The following is a 19626-nucleotide window of genomic DNA, read 5'->3' on the forward strand; positions in this document are numbered from 1 at the left end:
AGGATGAATATTAATAAGGCCTCATGGATCATTTATGTCCTTGGAGAAAGTGGAAGGGGGCACCTCTGGACATTGAGTAACTGCACTTTCCCTTAAGATAAAGGGAGTAAAGAGGATTGGAGATGCTTCCATAAATTAAAAATATGAATAAAGTGATATGACAGCAGCATTCAGGTTGGAGGGGGGTTTGCAGCACTCTGGTTGTGCATCAGGGATGTTTTGCTTTGCTGTCCAGCATCACCTTAGTGAGGCACGGACTGGGTGCAATTCTAGTGCAGGGAGGAAGGTGTGGAGCGGGTGGGTGACACTCAGGAGGTCCCTGTTTGGCCCTGCAGAGGAGTTCCCACCTGGTGTCCCTTCCACAGCTGTGTCACTCTCAGCTGCCTCATGGGGACAGTGGGAACAACAGTCCACTGCTTTGAGATCTGCTGATAAGGACCTCAAACTCTAAGAGTGACATTTGGTGATCTAAGAGGGAGGCAATTAATTACACAGACTCCTCCTTTCATTAATGAAAGGAGGAGAACTCCCCAAGAGCAACCCAACCACTTGGATCAACAGTTTGAACGAGAAGCCAGAGTTTTTAGATGGCTAAATCCTCCCCTCCTGCCTCATTTCACCAACTAATCATCTGCCCATCAGTCTCCCTGCTGGTGCTTAGAGTCTGGTGACCACTGTGACGTTTGGGATCTCTTCCCAGTGCTCTCCCAGTCCATCCCAGCACACAAACCCTTACCATACTTGCTGGCTGACGTCCGGGACACCGTGGAGTTGTTGACTGCGTTGTAGGCAGTGACTTGCTTGGAGACTAAAGCCACCACAGAGCCATCTGGGACCTGCATTAAAAAAAGGACTGGGTCAATAAACTTCTGAAAAGTGGCTGAGGACCATGCCCAGGGCAGCATGAGCTGCAAATCAGTGTCTCTGTAGGTAGGGCACAGTTTGCTCTCACAGCTTTGATTTCTTTCTTCGTTGAGTTGGTCTAGTAATAAATAGGGACAAAATCTGCTGTCACACAGCCAGAATCCTGCACTTGGACAAAGGGACAACTGGGGACAAACAGATTCTTCTCCATCCAGGCCCTGATTCAAAGCCCAGTGATGACAATGTGAGTCACTGAGTCATTTAGGTTGGAAAAGGCCTTTAAGATCATGGAGTTCAACCATTAACTCATCCCCACTGTGTTCAACACTAAGCCGTGTCCCCAGGGGCCACATCCAGAGGCCTTTTAAACACTTCCAGGGGTGGTTTTTGCATTAACCTCAGTAAATCTGACAATAGGTTCATCCCGGGGAAGGTCTTAGGCAGAGCAGGAGCGTGAGAATAACAAAATCATCTGATCTACTTCAAACAGGCTTGGCTGTCCCATTAGGATGATAAAACCAGTGTGAAATGTTCCATTCCTTCCTCCTGGATTGCAGGTGATATCTGGGTGCCTGGTTCAAAAATTCCTGTCTGCAATTTTCCACTATGATCCTGCCAACCTCTCACCCTTCCCTGTGACAAAAGCACTGCTGGGTTGAAGGGACAGCCACAACTTCTTTCTCTTTGTGGTGTCAGAGGGTCTCGGGTGTGGAAAAGCAGCAGGTGTGGAGTGTGACAGGTATGATGTCCAGGATGTCGTGGTACAATTGTTTTGAGGGAGCACAGGACTTCTTTAAAGGAGCCAGACTTTCCATTTCTATGAGGCAAATCATGTGAGTCCAATATCAGAAATGTTAACAAGCCCATGGCTCAAAAGAGCCATATCAGGAACATCTGTGATAAATAAGACATCACAAAGAGGAGATGGGTAAAAAAAATCCCTTCTAACGACATCTAACTCTTGTCTGTGTAATAATAATAATAATAATTAGCACTTGCATGGAGTTTTTCATCTTCAAAGCACTGCAGAGGCTAATTAAATAGCCCCTCAGCTATCACGGAAGGCAATTATTGGCTCTTTGTAGTTTTAGCCCCACACCACAGATGGGGAAACTGAGGCAAAGGCAATCTCAGTGTCTGTCCCAGCATGATCTGTGTCAGCCTTCAGGACAGGCAGGAAAATGATGTTTCCTGAGGACCTGGCCCAGCTCATCATACAGCTGGGAGCTCATTGCCTGAAGCAAAGACAACATGGAAAAAGCACAGAGAGGGAAGAAAATTATGCCTGGTTTGTTGATGAAATAAAGCAGGAAACGTCCTTGCTCTGTCTGGGGAGGAAAAAAAAAAATCAAAATCAGCCAGCAATGCTTCAGTCAATCTGATGTAAAAGTTTTGTTTCCTTTTCAAATTATTGCATGCTGCCTCCTCAGCTCAGCTCTTAAGTGACAAGAGAAAATAATCTTGTTGTGAAACAGAGGTTGCTGAAGTGTGATGGAGGAAATGACAAAATCGTCAGCATTGGATTAAATTTAATGAGGTCTTTTTTGTTGATGTTTTTTTACAAGAAGACTTTGACCAAAACTTCACTTTTTACATTAAATCTACCACTTGTGTCAGACATTTTCAGACATCTCTAATCCTCTATTATGAATTTCCAGGTCACGCAGGGAGGAAGGGAAGCAGAGCAGGTCACCTGGACCAGGTTAAGGATCAAAAAGAAAAGATCCTTGTAATAACAACTCCACTGCTCCATGGTCTCCAGCCTCCCTTTTCCAGTCACCAAGCCTCCCTCTTTCCATTTTTCCCTCTTCCATCCTTCTGAACTCTGCTGGCATTAAAAGGCCATGGACACATTGGAAAAAGGGACATGGAGGACCTTGGATTTGATTGTCTAGATGAGAAATGTTAGCTCGTGCTGTCCTCATCTTCTCTTCACCACCTCCACTCACCAGGGGTGTCCTTTGAGAGGGAAAGAAGATTTTTTTTCTACCCTTGGCTTCCTCTCTAGCGTTGCTCAGGATAACTGGGACAAGGACAGCAGGGATGTGCTCAGCATGGGGGTTCTGCCCAGTTACTGCCCACTCAACCATTCTTTACCTCTGCATCTTAGCATAATAAAAATCACAGCATTATTAAGGTTGGAAAAGACCTCTAAGATCATCGAGCCCAACTGTTCACCCAGCACCGCCAAAGCCACCACTAACCCATGTCCCCAAGTGCCACATCCACAAGTTTTTGAACGCTTCCAGGGGTGCTGATTCCACCACTTCCCTGGGCAAGAGAATAATATTTTGCTTTTTGTTTTGCCAGAAAGAAGACCCAACTCCTACCCAGCCTCTCCCACAGATACCTGGTAGTGTGCCAGCGTGTTGAGTCTCTTCCAGTCGTTCTCTATCTTGGTGGTGATGTCCTCATCCTGAAGGATCATCCTCGCCCCGCTCGCCTGCCGCCACTCTGCAACGAGAAATAAATGAATAAATGAGACGGGTGTTGCCTTTTTCCCAACCCGGAAATGAAACTCGAGACAATTTTAGCAATATTTAGCAATCTTTATTTGAAGGCCTTCAGGGGCAGTTGTGGAAAGACGTCCACAAAAGTCCACCCCTCCCAGGGGTCAGTATGATTTTATAGGTTTTAGGAAATTAGCATAATTGATAAAAAGCACCAATTAGGAAGACAAGTGGGGATGCAATTCCCCCCCCCAGGCCAAGCCCCTTCTCTGGAGTCCCCCTTGGCACTGGCTGTGATTTGTCCATGGGAATGTAACTCAAAGAGTTTTTCTCAGCCTTGGTTCCCAGGAAGAGCCAAGATAGCATTGGGGCCCTGCACCTTCTGGGGCTTGGGGCTCTGGAAGTTATTTTGTCTTTCTGCCTAGGCAAAGGCCATGGAAAATTACTGGGAAAACTAATACAATAGGTTACAGAGCTACCAATATATGTGTGAATTCACAGAATTCACAGAATCCCTGGGTTGGAAGAGACCTCCAAGAGCATCGAGCCCAGCCCAGCCCAACAGCTCAGGCAGACCCTGGCACCCAGTGCCACATCCAGGCTTTTTAAACACATCCAGGGGTGGTGACCCCACCACCTCCCCGGGCAGCCATTCCAGAACTTTATCACCTTTCTGGAAAAGCTTTTTCCTGATATCCAACCTGAATTTCCCTTGGCTCAGCTTGAGCCTGTGTGCTCTGGCTCTGTCAGTGCTGCCTGGAGACAGAGCCCAAGCCCAGCTGAGCACAGGCACCTTTCAGGAGCTGTGGAGAGTGATAAGTGAATAATACAGGGAACATAGATAAAAAAGGAAAAACCAAATGTCATCACAGGGACAGAGCCCTGGCACTCCCTGTGCCCAGAATCCACACCTGTGTGGGCACTTCACTCATCACCTCTGCACACTGATTATTCACAGTGCTTAACTCTTAATTTACTCACAGCTCTGCTCGTGCTCCAACACGGTTGTTCCCAAGACCAGCCTGCCCTTGCCTGTGTTTGTCATCCCCACGGGACAGGAGCCACTTCTTCCAGGGACAGCAATCCTGGTCCTCTCTCCTTTGGCAGCACAGACAGAGCCTTCAGCAGTGCCTGAGATCCGTGTCCCTGCCAGGACCCAGCCCAGAGAGGGCACAGAACCTGGGCTGGGCTCAGCTCATGCCCATGGGTGCTCCCAAAATGCTTTTGCATCTCAAATCCACTGATGGGCAGCAGGAAGCCCTTGGGTACGGGCATAGCGATGTCCACACATTTTTGCTTTTTGTATATTTTTCATCTGTTTGTAGCTCTGTAGACTACTATTCCATAGATACATAGCTCCTAGGATTTTTCCTGCCCTTCCTCTTAGATTTTAAAATAATAAGCTAAGCTTCTAACACATTTCTGAAATACTATTTAGTCTTATTTTCAAGAATAGGACCTACAAGAAGAACATTTTGTTTTCCAGTCAGAAATCTGAGAAGACACAACAAGAAATGGGGCAAAGAAGCCCTGGATCAACTCCAATGGGGCAGAATCCAGGGGGAACATTACCTAACCAACTGCTCTTCTAATTGGCCAATGTTTGTTAGATATGATAATTTGATAAACTTATAAAACTTGCAGAAAGGCAATACCGGGTGTACCCAGCATCACTGGGACTCCTGGAAGCTTCCAGATAAAGGTCTGCTTTTTATTTTAGTATTTTAACACCGTTGCAAGAGTTTTTTCTCTTTTGATATTAGGCAACAAGAGCAGAGGCACAACTGGGGGGAAAAGCCAGGGACAGATCCAACTTCTGCTCCATGGAGGATGTAAATTTTACAAGCCTTCAGCACCTGCCTGTGGGCAGAAAGGCTCCTGCTTCTGCCACTTCTCCAGCCTCTCCCCTGGAATGATGGATTCCTGCAGCACTGGAGCAGCCCCTCACTTCCCAGGGTGCCATTTTTTTGCTCAAATCTTGAAGAACACTCCATAAGATGACAGAATCATTAATGTTAGAAAAGACTCCTAAGGTCTTGGAGTCTTGAGGAGGATTGCTACAGCTTTCCCCACAGAGGACTCACAGACTTGCCTAAAGCAAGGCAAAACATAAACTTGACCAAAAGGAGAGAAATTCTTCCTGTGCCTTCATCAAGCTGGACCATTCAAAGCTCTCCTCTTGGTTATCACATTTCAGTTCACAGTGACCCAACCAAATTCAGCTTAGCCAGAGCCACAGCAAAAACTCCATTCATTTGCAGGAGTTAATTAAAATGAACTCTTGGATATGGAGACTTCACCTGCCACCCTTGCTTGTTTTTCCCAATATAAAAATGCAAGGACCGTTGCAAATTTCTTTTGGTTTCAGCACTTTTCTTATCACATAATTAAAATGCAATGGGAAAGCTGCACTTGCCTTTATTATTCATTTAAATTAGCAGGAAGAGGTCAGCAACTGTGTTTATTGCTGGGTGTTACTTTGGCTGGAGATACTCAAGAGTGAGCAAAGGTTGTGTTGGCTGAGCACTGATCCTGAACTGCCCTTCATCTCCTCCAGCTCCTCAGATCCTCACCTGCTGTGGTGGTTTTGTATGGGAGGCATTTATGGAAGGGGTGCAAAGCTTCTAGCTGCTAGAGAATTGTACACACTCTTGTGAAAAACAAATGTTTAAAGATGAAAGAAACTCGGGAACTTTCAGGAGCTTACTCACAGGTGGTACAGGTACCACCTATAAGTAAGCACAAGACCAACGAATAAACCTGACCATAAACAATATTTCTCAGGTTATCCATAACTGTGAGACTACCACCAAACAAACCAAACAAGTAAAACTCCTATAAATAGTCCAGATATAAGTATAGAAAAGCCTAGCAAATGAACTGCATCACACTACCCCAACCACACCAAAGTAAACATTGTGTACTCACAATAATAAAAACCACCATTAAATAATTAGAGACCTACCCTACATCTCATGCTATGGCCTGTAACATCATCTTAGGTCTTAGAAAACAAGTCCTTTAAAAACCCTGATAGCCCTAAAAAAAATAGTACCCCTAAATAATTGAATAATTGAAGAATACCCCTAAAAATTGAATCAAACAACAAAACTCATTTCAAAAGCAACCTTATCAATAACTAAACTAAAGAACATAGCATTGAGTGTACCATATCCCCTACCACAGACCAAATACAAACAAAGTGAAGAAATACAATAAGCCATTAAAAATCACTGCACCTACATCACCCTTGTGGAGTCTGAGGATGATTCTCTCTGCTCATTCCCACCTGGAACAGATCTTTGCCATCTAATTGATCCCAGACACTGCTTAGAAGAGCAAAAAATGCTGAAGTTTGGGCTGGGATGGGAAATGGTGCTCTTAGAAAGTGCCCCACTCAAGGCCAAAGCCAATTCTGCTGTCACAGAGTGTTTTTTGTGTGCCTTCCTCACGGGGTCATGGGGACAGTGTCAATTTTACCTCCCTCCTTCATGGCTCTGCATGTTCCTGTGGTCCTTTTCTGCCCTGGCTCATCTCTCGAGACACAGGCTCGTGTTCTGGGAGGGATGCACAGGTTCTTGGTGTTACACTGGGCTCTGAACTGAGGGTGAACACAGCTTTCCTCATTCTGGGCTTTATTTGTATCCCAGGGCTGGACAAGGTGCTCAGAGCAGATTTGCCTCTGATCCAGGGGCATCCTGAGATGTTTCCTCAAGCCTTTTGTGCAGAGACTTAGGGGATTCCTGAGCCCTTTCCTTGGCCTTCCTGCAGGGAGGGGCCGTGTGAGGAAGAGTCAGGGCCAGCCTGACTGCACAAGACAAGGAGGAAAAGCTTCAGGGCAGGCTTAGAGTCCCCAGTTTCAGTTTTGCAGCCTGATTTCCCTGCCCAAACACACATCACTTCACCTCTGATGCTTCACTGAGCACCCGAGCAATGACAGGGAAAGGACCCCCAGCTGTCCCCAACTCTTCCTGGCCTCACTGCTCCCCTTCTCCATGAGCTCAGGGGGTCACAAACAGACCTGCAAGGAAATGGGAAGGGAAAAGGTGACCCTGCCATCCATCTTCACAGCATTAAGTGAACCCTGTCAGCTCTGTCCTCACTGGCAGCACCCTGTCCCCTCTCTGCTTGGATCTGAGCACTCCTCTGAGCCAGCACAAAGGACAGACACACTCCAATCCAATTTGTTACACTTCCACCTTCCAGAGAGAGGGAGGAGAGGGGGAGGGAGGTAAAAATCCCATTAACTTTATCAAGCCTTCCAATCAGGAGCAGTGGTAAATGCAAACTCAGGAGACAGCTGCTGTGAAGCCTTTATATTTCATTCAGCAGATAGTGTATCTTTTTATTGCACGCAGGAATTACTTCTTTGCTTCTTTTTTTTTTTTTTCTCTTTTTTTTTTTTTTAAGGAACAACCTTTCTGTTCAACTTGACTAGGAAAAAGGAAATTCCAGGGACCTTTGACAATGAGGTGCTCCTTTGAGTTGCAGCAATGCCTGGCTAGGGAGTGATTCTGCGAGGAGAGGGCAGATGGGGAGATGTTACCCTGCGCCTCAAATCCTCCAGAAAATGTTACACCTCCCTCGTGCCTTCCCTCTGATCCAGGTCTAGGAGGAGAGGAGAAACTCAGCTCTCTTTCTGGGGTGGAGGAAGGGATGGGAATAAAAGTTTATCTCAGAACATGGAGCTGAAAAATGACAGAGAAATATTTCATCCTGTAGGGAGTGAATCATAGAATCACAGACTGGTTTGGGTTGGAAGGGATCTTAAAGATCAGCCAGTGCCCGACATGGGCAGGGACACCTTCCACTATCCCAGGTTGCTCCAAACCCTGTCCAGCCTGGCCTTGGACACTTCCAGGGATCCAGGGGCAGCCACAGCTTCTCTGGGTACCCTGTGCCAGGGCCTCATCATCTTCAGAGTAAAGAATTTATTTCTTAAAATCTAATCTAAAACTCCAATTCTTTTAGTATCAAACCATTTTCCCATGTCCTGACATCCCAGGCCCTTGCCCAAAGTCCCTCTCCAGCTCTCTTGGAGCCCCTTTAGGCACTGGAAGTTGCTCCAAAGTCTCTCTGGAGTCTCCTCTTCTCCAGGCTGGGCACCCCCAGCTCTCCCAGCCTGTCTTCAGGAGAGATAAATGCAAACTCTCTGTCTTACCCTATACATACTAAAGTTAGACCCGGTTTAAATGTTTCCAGTTTAAATGAACCCCACATGCCAGCACTGCAGGGCTGGTGAGGCAGTGAAATCTCACCTGACTCGGTCCACAATGAACCTGAGACAGCATCACTGAGAGAAAGCCAAGCCAACAGCTCCCTCCCTCCTCCTCTGACCTCAGCACCCCCTTCCAAAAAGCACCCAGAACCCAGGGGAGAGCAAACGCCTCGGCATGAAGCCACATTCCCATTTTGTGACCCTCACACCTTAATGTTTTCCCAAAGATGGGGTGTTTCATGTGTGGGAGAGATCTTTTAAAAATGATAATAACAAAAATCGCCACCGTGGAAAGAAGTCTTTACTCAGAGGGCTGCAATTTGGGGGTTTGGACTAAAACCTAACCTCAGGGTGTCCAAAATAAAGGCTTTCAGCTGACAACCCCCTCCAGGAGTTGCCTGGGCAACTGCCAAACGTTGTGACATTTGCCACACACACAAGTCCCTCTGCCTGCAGCTACCCTGCATTTAACAGCTCAAAACAACTCATTAGCTTGTTTGCTTTCTGCCATGTGAGCAATCTGGCCTGAGTGTGGACAGAAAGCCCAAAAAATGGTGATGGGCAGCAGGAAATGATGCTGCTGTTGGAAAGCCACAGGTTTCAAGGCCAGATTGCAGCCATCTGCTCTGCCCTGCTCTGCTCCAGCCCTTCTGCAGCCCTGAGCTCAGGGCAGGCTGATCCTGAGAGCTCTGTGATGGCTCCTGAGGGCCAGCAGTGCTTTCTGCACTCCCCTTGCTGCCTTCAGTGTCCCTGAAGGACGGGAGGTGCCAACGAGCATCATTTCCTTGTGGAAAAGCTGCGATGGAGCTGTGGCTGGGTGTGTGGAGCCTCTTGTTCCTGTTTCACCCATGCTTCTCCCACCTTGTTATCTGCATTGCTGCTATCATCTACTGCATAAGGGGTTTTTATTTATTTTTTAATAGTTTTTTCCCCCACAGCTGCCTCATCAGTGCTCCTGGCCATAGCTGTCCATTAGCCAGTCTGTTGTCACTGTGGCCAAGCCTGTTCTCTGAGGGGTGCACATGCTCACACCAACATTCTGGAACTTTCTGCTCCTCAGCACCACTCAGGAGGTCATGGAATCACAGACTGGGTTGGGTGGGAAGGGATCTGAAAATTCCAACTCCTTTCTATGGACAGCTTCCACCAGAGCAAGTTGCTTCAAGCCCTGTCCAGTCTGGTCTTGAAGAGGTCAATATTTCTTAAAACAGCAGCAATTCTGGATGGAGAATTGTCAGACCACAGCTGGGACCCTGCACACACACACACTTCTGGTTCCCAGAACTACAGTGGAATCCAGTTAATCCCTGTATTTACAATCTGCAGGTAAAATCCCTGCATCTCATTATGGACACATCCTTCATCTTCACAGCAGAACAAACAATTCCCAGTCACACCCAGTCTGAGATCTGCAGGAATTGGTCTCTGTGGCCACCGTGGGGCACCAGACGGGCCGGGAGATGTGGCTGTGAACCCAGTTCCTCTGGTGTGCTGTGCCCTGGCACCCTGCCCTGCCTTCCCTCATGCCCACCCCACCTCTCACCACTCCCCTGCCGACTCAGAGCAGCTCCAGAGCCATCGTGGGTCTTTTCTGGATGATGTACGTGATCTGTTCTTTACTGCGGCTGGTTTTGGCAGCTTCTTTCGTTATTCTAACTGCCTTTGATGGGCAATTTCTGTCAGGAGCTCCTCCCTCCCCTACACATACACACACTCAGAAGCTTAACTTCAATCCCTGACCTCTCATTCCTGCCTTCATTATTGCTGTGAATCATTTCTTGGCCTTGGTCCATTCCTTCTCCTTTTGGTTCCTCTACAGCTCAGCTGGTTTTATAGACTCCATCGTTTTCCAGCCCAGTCTCTTTCACTGAAGGTCACTGAGAGCAAATTCTGGCAGATTCAGCCACAATGGAGTCCCCAGCCCTCCACCAGACACCTCAGCAATGGCCTGAGCAGATTTTTCTACAATTTTTCATATCCTCCAGATTTTTCTACATTTTTCCATACTCTCCAGGTGTGGTACCACACCTGCCTGTAGACTCCAAATTCAGACACCTACTCCTCCCAGCATCCTCACGCCAGGTATCCTTTTTCCAGGGGTCTTTGGCAAGAGAACAAGAACAGTCCCACCCATGCTTTTTTCCAGACCTTTGTCCAAGATGAATTCTGTGGGCAGAAAAGCATGGCAGTGGTCTTTATAAGGCCAAAGATTTCATAAGCCAGGAGCATAAACATCACCAAAATGCCCACTCTGCCCTGTCACTGTGATTTCTCTGCCTTGTAGGGGTGTGGAGAGGGGTCCCTGCCCCAGCAGAGTGTCTGGATGGAGTTTGTCCATCTCCCAGCTCCCCTTTCCCCGCCCTGGCCAGGAGCAATCTCCTACCCAGGTCCATGTCAGCAGCTTTGGGCCGGTGGGAGCAGGGCACGTTCTTGAAGATGGCATCGAGGATCTTCTCCTTGACCTGGGTGATGGTGTCGCAGTTGAGGATCTTCACCGGGATCTCGGCGCTGTTCACGTTGTCGGGGTTCACACAGCTCAGCACCTGAGGGAGAGGCACCACACATTTCACAGGGCACTGGAACCCTCTGGCTGCCCCCCCTGCCCCGTGGTGTCTGCATCCCACAGGAGGGGTCTAGGGCGCAAAAAAAATGGGTACCAAGGGTGCTCCCACCCTCACGTGGACACGGAGATGTGGTTTCACGTGGGGGTGTCTTCATTGTATTTAACCATGGAGTCACAGAAGGGTTTGGGTTGGAAGGGGCCTCAATGATCACCTCATTCCACCCCCTGCCATGGGCAGGGACATCTTCCACTATCCCAGGCTGCTCAAAGCCCTGTTCAACCCGGCCTTGGGCACTTCCAGGGATCCAGGGGCAGCCACAGCTGCTCTGGGCACCCTGTGCCAGGACCTCCCCACCCTCACAGTGAAAAATTTCCTTCTTAACAACAGAAAACCCATGAACACCAGCTGAGGTTCTGGTGCTTTCAGTAAAAAATGTTCATTGAGATGTCAAGGTGACCTAATTCAGGAGTGGCCTCCTTGCTTTAGGGCCTGCTTTGGATAATCCCAGAGAGAAACTTTATGTTTGTCCTTTCATAGCCATGGAACTGAGCAGGCCCTTCTCAAAAGAATGCTATTAATCTGAAATGCAGGGCTTCTTAAGAAATGAAACACAAACCCACATCAACAACCTTTGCTTTCACATACAGAAGAAGAAAATCAACCCAGCTGGAGAGGCCTCTCTTTTCTCAGAAGGAAAATTTAATTTTCTCCGCTCTGTTCAAGAGTAAATGCAAAGCATGTGCTGAGGGGGGGACACCTTAAACACAGAGTATTTAACAGCAATCTCCCTGCCAACCCTTGGCTTGTGTCTCTGTTGATCATTCTGCTCATTTCTGGTTGCACAAGTGTGAAGTCTATAAAGTTTTATAAACTCAGCACACCTTTGCACTTGAAAGGGGTGTTCAGTGATGCTCCAGGCTGTACATGGTCATTAAATGTTCCTGTGGCACTTTTACAAGCGCAGATATGCTGGTTTTGGTGCCTTAGACTAATTTTAACTTGACTTAAATTCCCTTCTGCAGCATGCAAGAGGTGCTGGACTGTCCATCACTTTCCATCTTCACCTCCTAAAATGCAGTGGGAGCTCAAAATTGGGGTGAAATCCTATCAGCTTAATTACACACTGCCTCACCAGGCTCCCTTTGGTGATGTTGTGCTCAGCCAAGAGGGACTTGTGAAGCTATTGCTTACAAAGAGCTCTGTGATCTTGCTGGATGAAAGGGGAGATGTAAATAGGAGATATTGATTAGATCATAATGCTATTATTTGTATGTCACTTCCAGAAGTATTGAAAAAGCATCAATTCAGGTCATTATAACAGCACAGATTTACAGTTCTGGAGCATCTTTCATCTCAAAGGATCACAGAATTGTACACAAAACTGTTGAAATGAATCCAGTGTTGAAGGCTATTAGTTGGTGTTGCCTTCTGCAGCTCTCCTGGGCTATGCCCATTCCCAGCCCACAGAAACCTCTTCCTCTGCAAACTTCCTGGATGCATCCAGAAAATCCCACCTGATTGCTGAGAGCCTGCACTGGTGTTTAGTTTATGGTTGGACTTAATGATCTTAAAGATGCCTTCCAGCCTAAATTATCCCTGTAGGGAAATGGAGCAGTGATGGCAGCCTGGGACAGCTCTTTGGGGGTCACAGCTGGTTCTGGGGACCAAATCACTCTTCAGGTTTCTCTCTCCGGGGTCTGAGCTCAGCTAAAATGAACTGGTGTCAGTGAGGGCAAGCTCTGTGGTGTGATAAATCTCTGATACAAACAGCTGGATTTTGGGTCAGTTCCCCACAGAAGGCACTTGGTGTTGCTTAAAATGATCTGAGCTGTCCTGCCAGGCCAGCATCTGGTGCAGAAGACCCCAAAATCTCCTGCAGGTGCTGGCCAGTGCCCCCACACCAGTAGCCAGCTGGAAGGCGACAGTGGTTATTTGATCTGGGTTTTCCTTGAATTTCACAGGGTGCCAAGGTGTCAGGAAAACTCTGCCTGAGTGAACCACACTCATTCACACCCTGACTACAGTAGTCCTTGCTTCCCTCTTTTCCAGCTCAGCTGGAAGAAGGAGCAGGGAAGGCAATTCTTCAAAGGGCTGTTCTGGCATTCCCAAGCATAGATGGGGCAGTTGGTGACCCCTGCAAACCCCTAAACACCTCTATGTTCATTACAACGACTGTCAAGGGTCTCCAACATTTTAGGGAATTCAAACCCCAGTTATGGATGCCAACCCCATTCCCAGAGCACAGCGGCTTTGGCATATATTCCCCAGGCTTTGCATCATCTTTCCAGTGGAGTTTTCCAGCTGTTCTCATGTGGAGCATGAAACTTTTCTCCATGCTCAAGCCAGAAACAAATCCCACTGCTGCAGCAGTGCTGTTCAGAGACTTCAACACAATCTTTGATGTCAGCTGGTGGGGAAGAGACCCCATGATGGGTTGTGTTCCTACAGGACTGGTCACCCTCAGGGAAGTTTTGTGATGTGGATCTCCCAAATGCAGTGCTGCTGCTCCATCACCCACCACCTTCATTTGGGCTTCAGGGTCACTCAAGGTTGTGACTATTTGGGCACTGAGAGGACACCAGCACTGCTCTGTCACTCGCTGAGGTCTGTGTCCCATCAGGATGTGGGCTCAACATGGATGGGAATGGGAGTGGGAGCACATGGAGAAGTTATCTCCGATCCATGCTCTCCCACTGACTCTGTGTGTCCTTGGGACATCTCATTTCTCTGGATTTGTGCTTACTGACCTTTTACTCCATCCTTGGGTGTTTTTTTTTTCCTATCTGCCAGCTCTTCCAGCCATGAGCTGTCTCTGAGTGTCTGTATACATGCAAAGCTTGGCTCAGCTAAGCCCTGATTTCCACTACACATTAGTGACATTTAAATCATAAAGGCACAGTTTGTGATTACTCCCATGGTGACCCTGGTTCTGAGGTTGTGTGGTTTTTCCTGAGACCAGGACATCTCTGCAGTTCCTGTCCCAGGGACAGAAATCCTTCTCTCGCCTCTGTATTAGGCTGGAATGTTCCCTGGGGTTTTCATACAGTGAGGTTTGGTGGAGAAAAAGGAGAAAGGCCCCCAAAAAGCCAAGCATAGGAAAGCATTCTGAGAATTATAGAATTGTAGAATGCTTTGGGTTGGAAGGGCCTGAAAGATGATCTAATTCCACCCCCCTGCCATGGGCAGGGACACCTTCCACCATCCCAGGCTGCTCCAAGCCCCATCCAACCTGGCCTTGGACACTTCCAGGGATGGGACATCCACAGCTGCTCTGGGCACGCTGTGCCAGGGCCTCACCACCCTCACAGGGTAGAATTTTTTTCTAATTTCCAATCTAAACCCACTCTTTTTCAGTTTGAAGTCATTCCCTCTTGTCTTGTCACTCCAGGCCTCTGTAAATAGCCTCTCTCCATTTTTCTGTTGGAATTCCCATATTGCAACCACTGAATCAGCTCTGGCTGATTTCATTACTCTATATTTTTAATGAAAGATGTCAGGCAGCTCAAGGAAGGTAGAAGAAGGACAAAGTAGAAATAAAGAGAAACAGAAATGAAGAACAATCCTATTCATATTCTGCTCCTTCTTAATCTCCTCCACCAGAGCTGATCTCTGTAAATCTGCTGAGATCCCTATCAGGGTATATTTGTCTGCTCTTGAGAGGTAAGAGGGAGAGCTGATTATCATCAAACAGCACAAAGCCAGCAGAGGAGAGCTTTGTTCAGCCTGATGTATAATTACTACCCTTTGCAGGCTGCTTTAGATCAAGCCTAAAAGGATCGGGGGGATTTCCTTCGGTGAAAGTGATCACTCTGTGGCTGCATTTTTTTCTCTTTTCTGCTAATTTTCTCCATGTGTGATCAGTCTTCTGAAATTTTAGGCAGCCACACATAAGAGCAGAGAAGCAGCGCTCTGCCAGTTTAGTAGGAAAGACACGTTTTTAATATGCAGAATAAAAATGTGGCCTTATTTAAGACTTAAGTCCACCCCCTCATCAGACTTGGATTCAATCAAAGCTCAGCTCTAGACTGGAGTTGAAGAACACAAAAGGGCATTTCTAGCATCAGCCTGCCTGGGCTAAAGTCTAAGACATGTTAAGGTTTCAGATTTGGAGCTAAATGATCCTTAGGGTCCCCTCCCCAACCATCCCATGATTCTGTGATTGGACACAGCCCTCAGAGGTATCTGGAGCTGAGATGAATGTCCCTCATTTGAAAGTGCAAATAAAACAATCTGATCAGTTTAGAGCATCTTCTGACTGTCCTAAAAGTTGGGATTTGCTGAGAATAAAGATGGGAAACAGAAAAATTACAAGGATCATTGAAGGCTTAGAAAGTGTTCTTCATCCAGCAGAGACTTAGAGGCTCAGTGGATTTAATGCATCCAGGGAAGAATGAAGGCCCACAAACACACTAAGAGATATCTAATGCTCTTTAATTGATGCTCTTTAATCAAGTGGGAAGAGGGTGTAATCTCAGAGCAGAAGCTAAAGCTGCACATATGCAACGTGTATCTTGCCCCATGCAGACAATTCCATTTTGAGGGAAACGGCTCAGTGACAGGGATTAGTTTTCTTTCCCTTGAAATCTTTAAATAAAGTTCCTTTTTCTTTGACTTGTGCTTTCTCAGGAGGGAGGGCTGCACCAGCTCTAGAGCTGACCTGATTGGTCCCTGCACTCTGCACCTCTGACTATTCCCTGATGCTGAAATCCTCATTGGAGAAACACATTTTTAAATTTTCAGTCAGCCTCAGGCAGCATTACCCTACTAAAACACAAGAATAAATCATCCCAGAGGGTCAATCACTGCTTTCTGCTCTCTAAATGCCCTTTAGGCAGAAGATTCTGGACCAGCCCAGGGGAAGGTGTGCCCAGAGCACTCACCAGGGTCTTGTAGTCGATCTGCTGTCGGATGAGCTTGTCCTCGCTCAGGGAGTACCGGGCCTCCCCCGTGATGGAATCAATGGGGCCCTTCTCCATCTGCTGCTTGATGGCACAGAAAAGGGAGAAGAGAGGCTCTCCAGCACACTCCTGCAGGGATGAGAGGTAACCACGAGGTGAAACTACAGGCTAGAATTGAGAATCCAGCCTGGGCATCCCAGTGACTGCCTTGGTTCACCATCCCAAATCGCTCATGATGGATACATCAATGGGAACCAGTCTGTTCCAACAGCACAGGATCAGAGGCGACCCTCAACTTCCACAGAGTGCAACCAGCCCTTGGGCACATGGTGGGACCCTTGGGCTGGTCCTGTGCAGCCCCAGGAGCTGCACTTGATGGTACAAAGCTCTTGGGCACATGGTGGGACCCTTGGGTATGGTCCTGTGCAGCACCAGGAGTTGGACTTGATGATCCTTGTGGGTCCCTTCCAGCTCAGCATATTCTGTGACTCTGTGTGTCCTGTCATGGTGTCAGTGTTCCCTGGCAGTGCTGGGGCTGTTCAAGTGATTGCCACCAGGCCCGAGCTTTGCACTGGTGGAGGATGTAGTGGGATGGGTCCCAGGTGACCTGGAAGCAGGTTTTAAAGGGAGATGGACGGCTGGTGCCACATCCTGGGTGTCCGGGCAGAGTCCACAGGCTCCCTGAGCATTCTCGTGCTGCAGGCAAACAGCAATTCTCAGGCCCAGATGTGCCCCTGGACCTGTGTGGAGGTGACAGAAGTGTCACCCAGCACAGGACAGTGAAAAGCAGCCCCAGGCAGGCACAGCCAAGCTCATCTGTCCCTAATTTCTCCTCATCGTTTCCACTCACTCTTCCCACACTCTTCCTCCCTTGCTGCACTCCCTCAGTGCCATGCACCCCGAGCTTTCTGCTCCTGCCTCCCTTTCCATCCCTCCCTTCTTCCTCCCCTCCTCACCCTCTCCTCTCGTGTCCCCAGCTCAACGAGCAGGGTCATTTTCCTCTGGTGTAAATCCCAGCGAAAACAAGTTAATAATCGGAGGCAAAGTGGCCCCTTTTTCAGTCCCTACACCTGTCTCCCACTTAATTAGCTTATCTGCCAGCAGCATATTGCTTCTGTGTGCCTGTCTCCTGCCCTTATCAGGCCTCTGTTCAGGCTAAGGCAAGAAGACAAGTAGCTGAGTGGGGTGAAAAAAGCCTATTATAAAAGCAGCTCTTTAGAGAGTCACCTCCTTATATCCTTTCCTTTCAGCTGAAAGCAGGGATCTGATACTGGAGTCGCTGAAATTACCTTCCAGGGACCTTCAAAACTTTCCCATGTGCTCGTCCTTGAACTGGTCGTGCCTGGGGAAGGCTCAAGGGGATTGGGGTTTGTTTGTAAAGCCTCAAATTGCCTGGCAGAGGTGGTTATTCTGTCCAAATGAGGATGTGAGGTGGGAGGATATTTAGCAGCTGCAGTGGGAGTGGGGCAGAGGTGCAGAGCTCAGCTCCTTCCAAAAAGGCTGGCTCTGAGCTTGGCAGTTGTGATTCTTGAGGCTCAGTGTGGGTCCTGCAGGGGGAATTGGATCCCCCCGCAGTCAGTGGCAGGGCTCAAAGACTGAAAGACTTTTTCAACTACACAAACCCCAAGGAGAACTTCCAGGAGGAATGAGAGAGCTCAGGGGTTGCCTCAAATCCTTCCACTCAAGTTCTTTCACACAGCTTTGCTGATGGATGTCCCTCCACTCCTCGTGGGGCTGTGTCTCAGTACTGCCTCTGAGCTGGGGTGGAAGGAGATCTCCATCCCCTGTGCACTGAAAATATGGGTCACCACATGATGGAGACCTCAGTCTGCTGTTAAAAGGACAGCATTTCCCACACAGGTCTCAGTCAGGCTCTGAAATCCTTCCCATTTCCACACTGACCCTTAGATCCCACCTCTCTACAAGAGAGGGACCAACAAGTTGCCTCTCTAACAAAGTGTCGCTCTTTGTTCTCCCTGGGTCAGAAAATAGCCCATCTCCTATTAGGAAGCAGCCTCGTTCCAGAGGCAAAAAAAAAAAAAAAAAAAAAAGCCTTTAACTTTCTATCTGGGAAGTTTTCACCCAGCTGATCCTCACCAAGAAGAAATGCTTTAAAGCAGCTGGTTTTCCAGGCATGCTCCTCCTCTTACCTTGAGGAACTTGTAGAGGAGGAAGGTGAACCAGTTGGTGAGCATTTTTTCAGCCACAGACTCTGTCCTAAAGGGGAGAAGAAAGAGAATTGGAAATGAGTTAGTCATGCTGGTCCTATCAAAATACTGTCCTTGTCCATCTTCCTGCCCAGTGGGAAGTCTGGCATGGCACCATCAGGATTTAGCATGTCCTGGGTTCCCTGATTTAGTTTTAGATTTAGGAAACCTGCAGGAAAAACCCTTGGTGCCCTGTTGATTCTCCTGTGACTACAAGTCCCCGTGTATCTGTTTTTCAGTTTCTCCAACAACGAAAAGGAGTTGATGACATTTGAGGGAATCTTCTCCGAAGAGCTCAGGGCGGATAAATCCATCAAATCTGAGGCGCTCAGAGCAAGGCCATATGTCAAGGAGGCTGTATAAATACTCAGGAGAGACAGATCTAAGTCTCTGGGGAACAGTTATCTGGCACTGCCTATCTCCCTGGCATTTGGGAGTGATTACACTCCTCAACGTGTCAATGTGGCACATACACGGAGCTCATCCTTCTGCCCTTGAGCACTCTCTCCTCAATCAAACAAAAATCCATCTCGAGGCTTCAGGGTGGGCTTCTCCTGTCGAAACCTGTGCTGGCTCCAGCACATGCACTGGAGAAAAAACAAGAGAAACCAAGAGAAACTTGGGGAAACCAAGAAAAAAAGAAGAGTCCCTGCCTGGAAGAATTAAAGTGAGTCCTCCTTGTCATGGCTCTCACCAAAGCCATGCAGAGGTTCTTGCTTGTTGTTGCTGCTGCTCTCTGCTCAGAAAATCTCTTTGGGGCCATAAATGTCATGTGGGATGAACACTGGACACAGGTCAGGTGGGAAAATCACTTCTACCAGCTCCCTTCTTCTGTCAAACTCTAAAACTGCAAAAGATTCCCTTTCACAGACTCATGGGGAGGGAAGGGAAGCATCAAGTTGAATCCAGCTTCTCCAAAGAGCCGTCTGAGGACCTCACACCAACATCTGACCCAAGGCACTGAGCTATTCACACGTTCTGTTCTGGTGCTGCTCAGTTCAGGACTTCCTTCTCTGACTTCTCCTGGTGCTTCCAGGGTTTGGAACACTGGATGTGCCTTCTTTGTTCACTGGCTCTCCTTCCAAAGGCCACAATTAATTTCCAGCAGAGAGGATTAGACTTAGAAAAGAGCTGGGGGAAGGAGAAAGAGGAAAGATGGGATGCTCAGAGTGAGCAACAAGGGAAGGCAAAGAGACGGAGAAAGGGGAAGGAAAAGGAGGAAATGCAGGGGGGAGGCAGTGCCATCCAGCATCAGAGCAGAAGCACAGGCAGGATGCCTGGGGACAGCTGGAGGGCGGTCACCAGCCAGGCTGTAGGGCTTGATCACATCAGGGAGTCAACTGACACCAAAGCAAAGTCCAGCCCCTGCCCCTGGCATTGCTGCCCTGAATGCCAGGAAGTGCCTTCTGCTCCTTTTCTGCTGGT

General features: G+C 48.0%; 1 protein-coding gene across 1 annotated transcript in view; it reads right to left on the bottom strand.

Moving 5' to 3' along the window:
- PLXNA4 (plexin A4) overlaps window positions 1–19626 on the bottom strand; it is a 440787-nt gene that overhangs the window by 19396 nt on the left and 401765 nt on the right. The window contains exons 23-27 of the mRNA XM_053942305.1: window positions 18145–18211; window positions 15977–16123; window positions 10916–11075; window positions 3215–3318; window positions 737–836 (exon numbers count right to left, since the gene is read on the bottom strand). Coding sequence (XP_053798280.1) covers window positions 737–836; window positions 3215–3318; window positions 10916–11075; window positions 15977–16123; window positions 18145–18211 — 578 coding nt within the window. The remainder of the gene's footprint in view (window positions 1–736; window positions 837–3214; window positions 3319–10915; window positions 11076–15976; window positions 16124–18144; window positions 18212–19626) is intronic.

Source organism: Vidua chalybeata, chromosome 5 (genome assembly GCF_026979565.1).
Source record: "Vidua chalybeata isolate OUT-0048 chromosome 5, bVidCha1 merged haplotype, whole genome shotgun sequence".
Taxonomy (NCBI): Eukaryota; Metazoa; Chordata; class Aves; order Passeriformes; family Viduidae; genus Vidua; species Vidua chalybeata.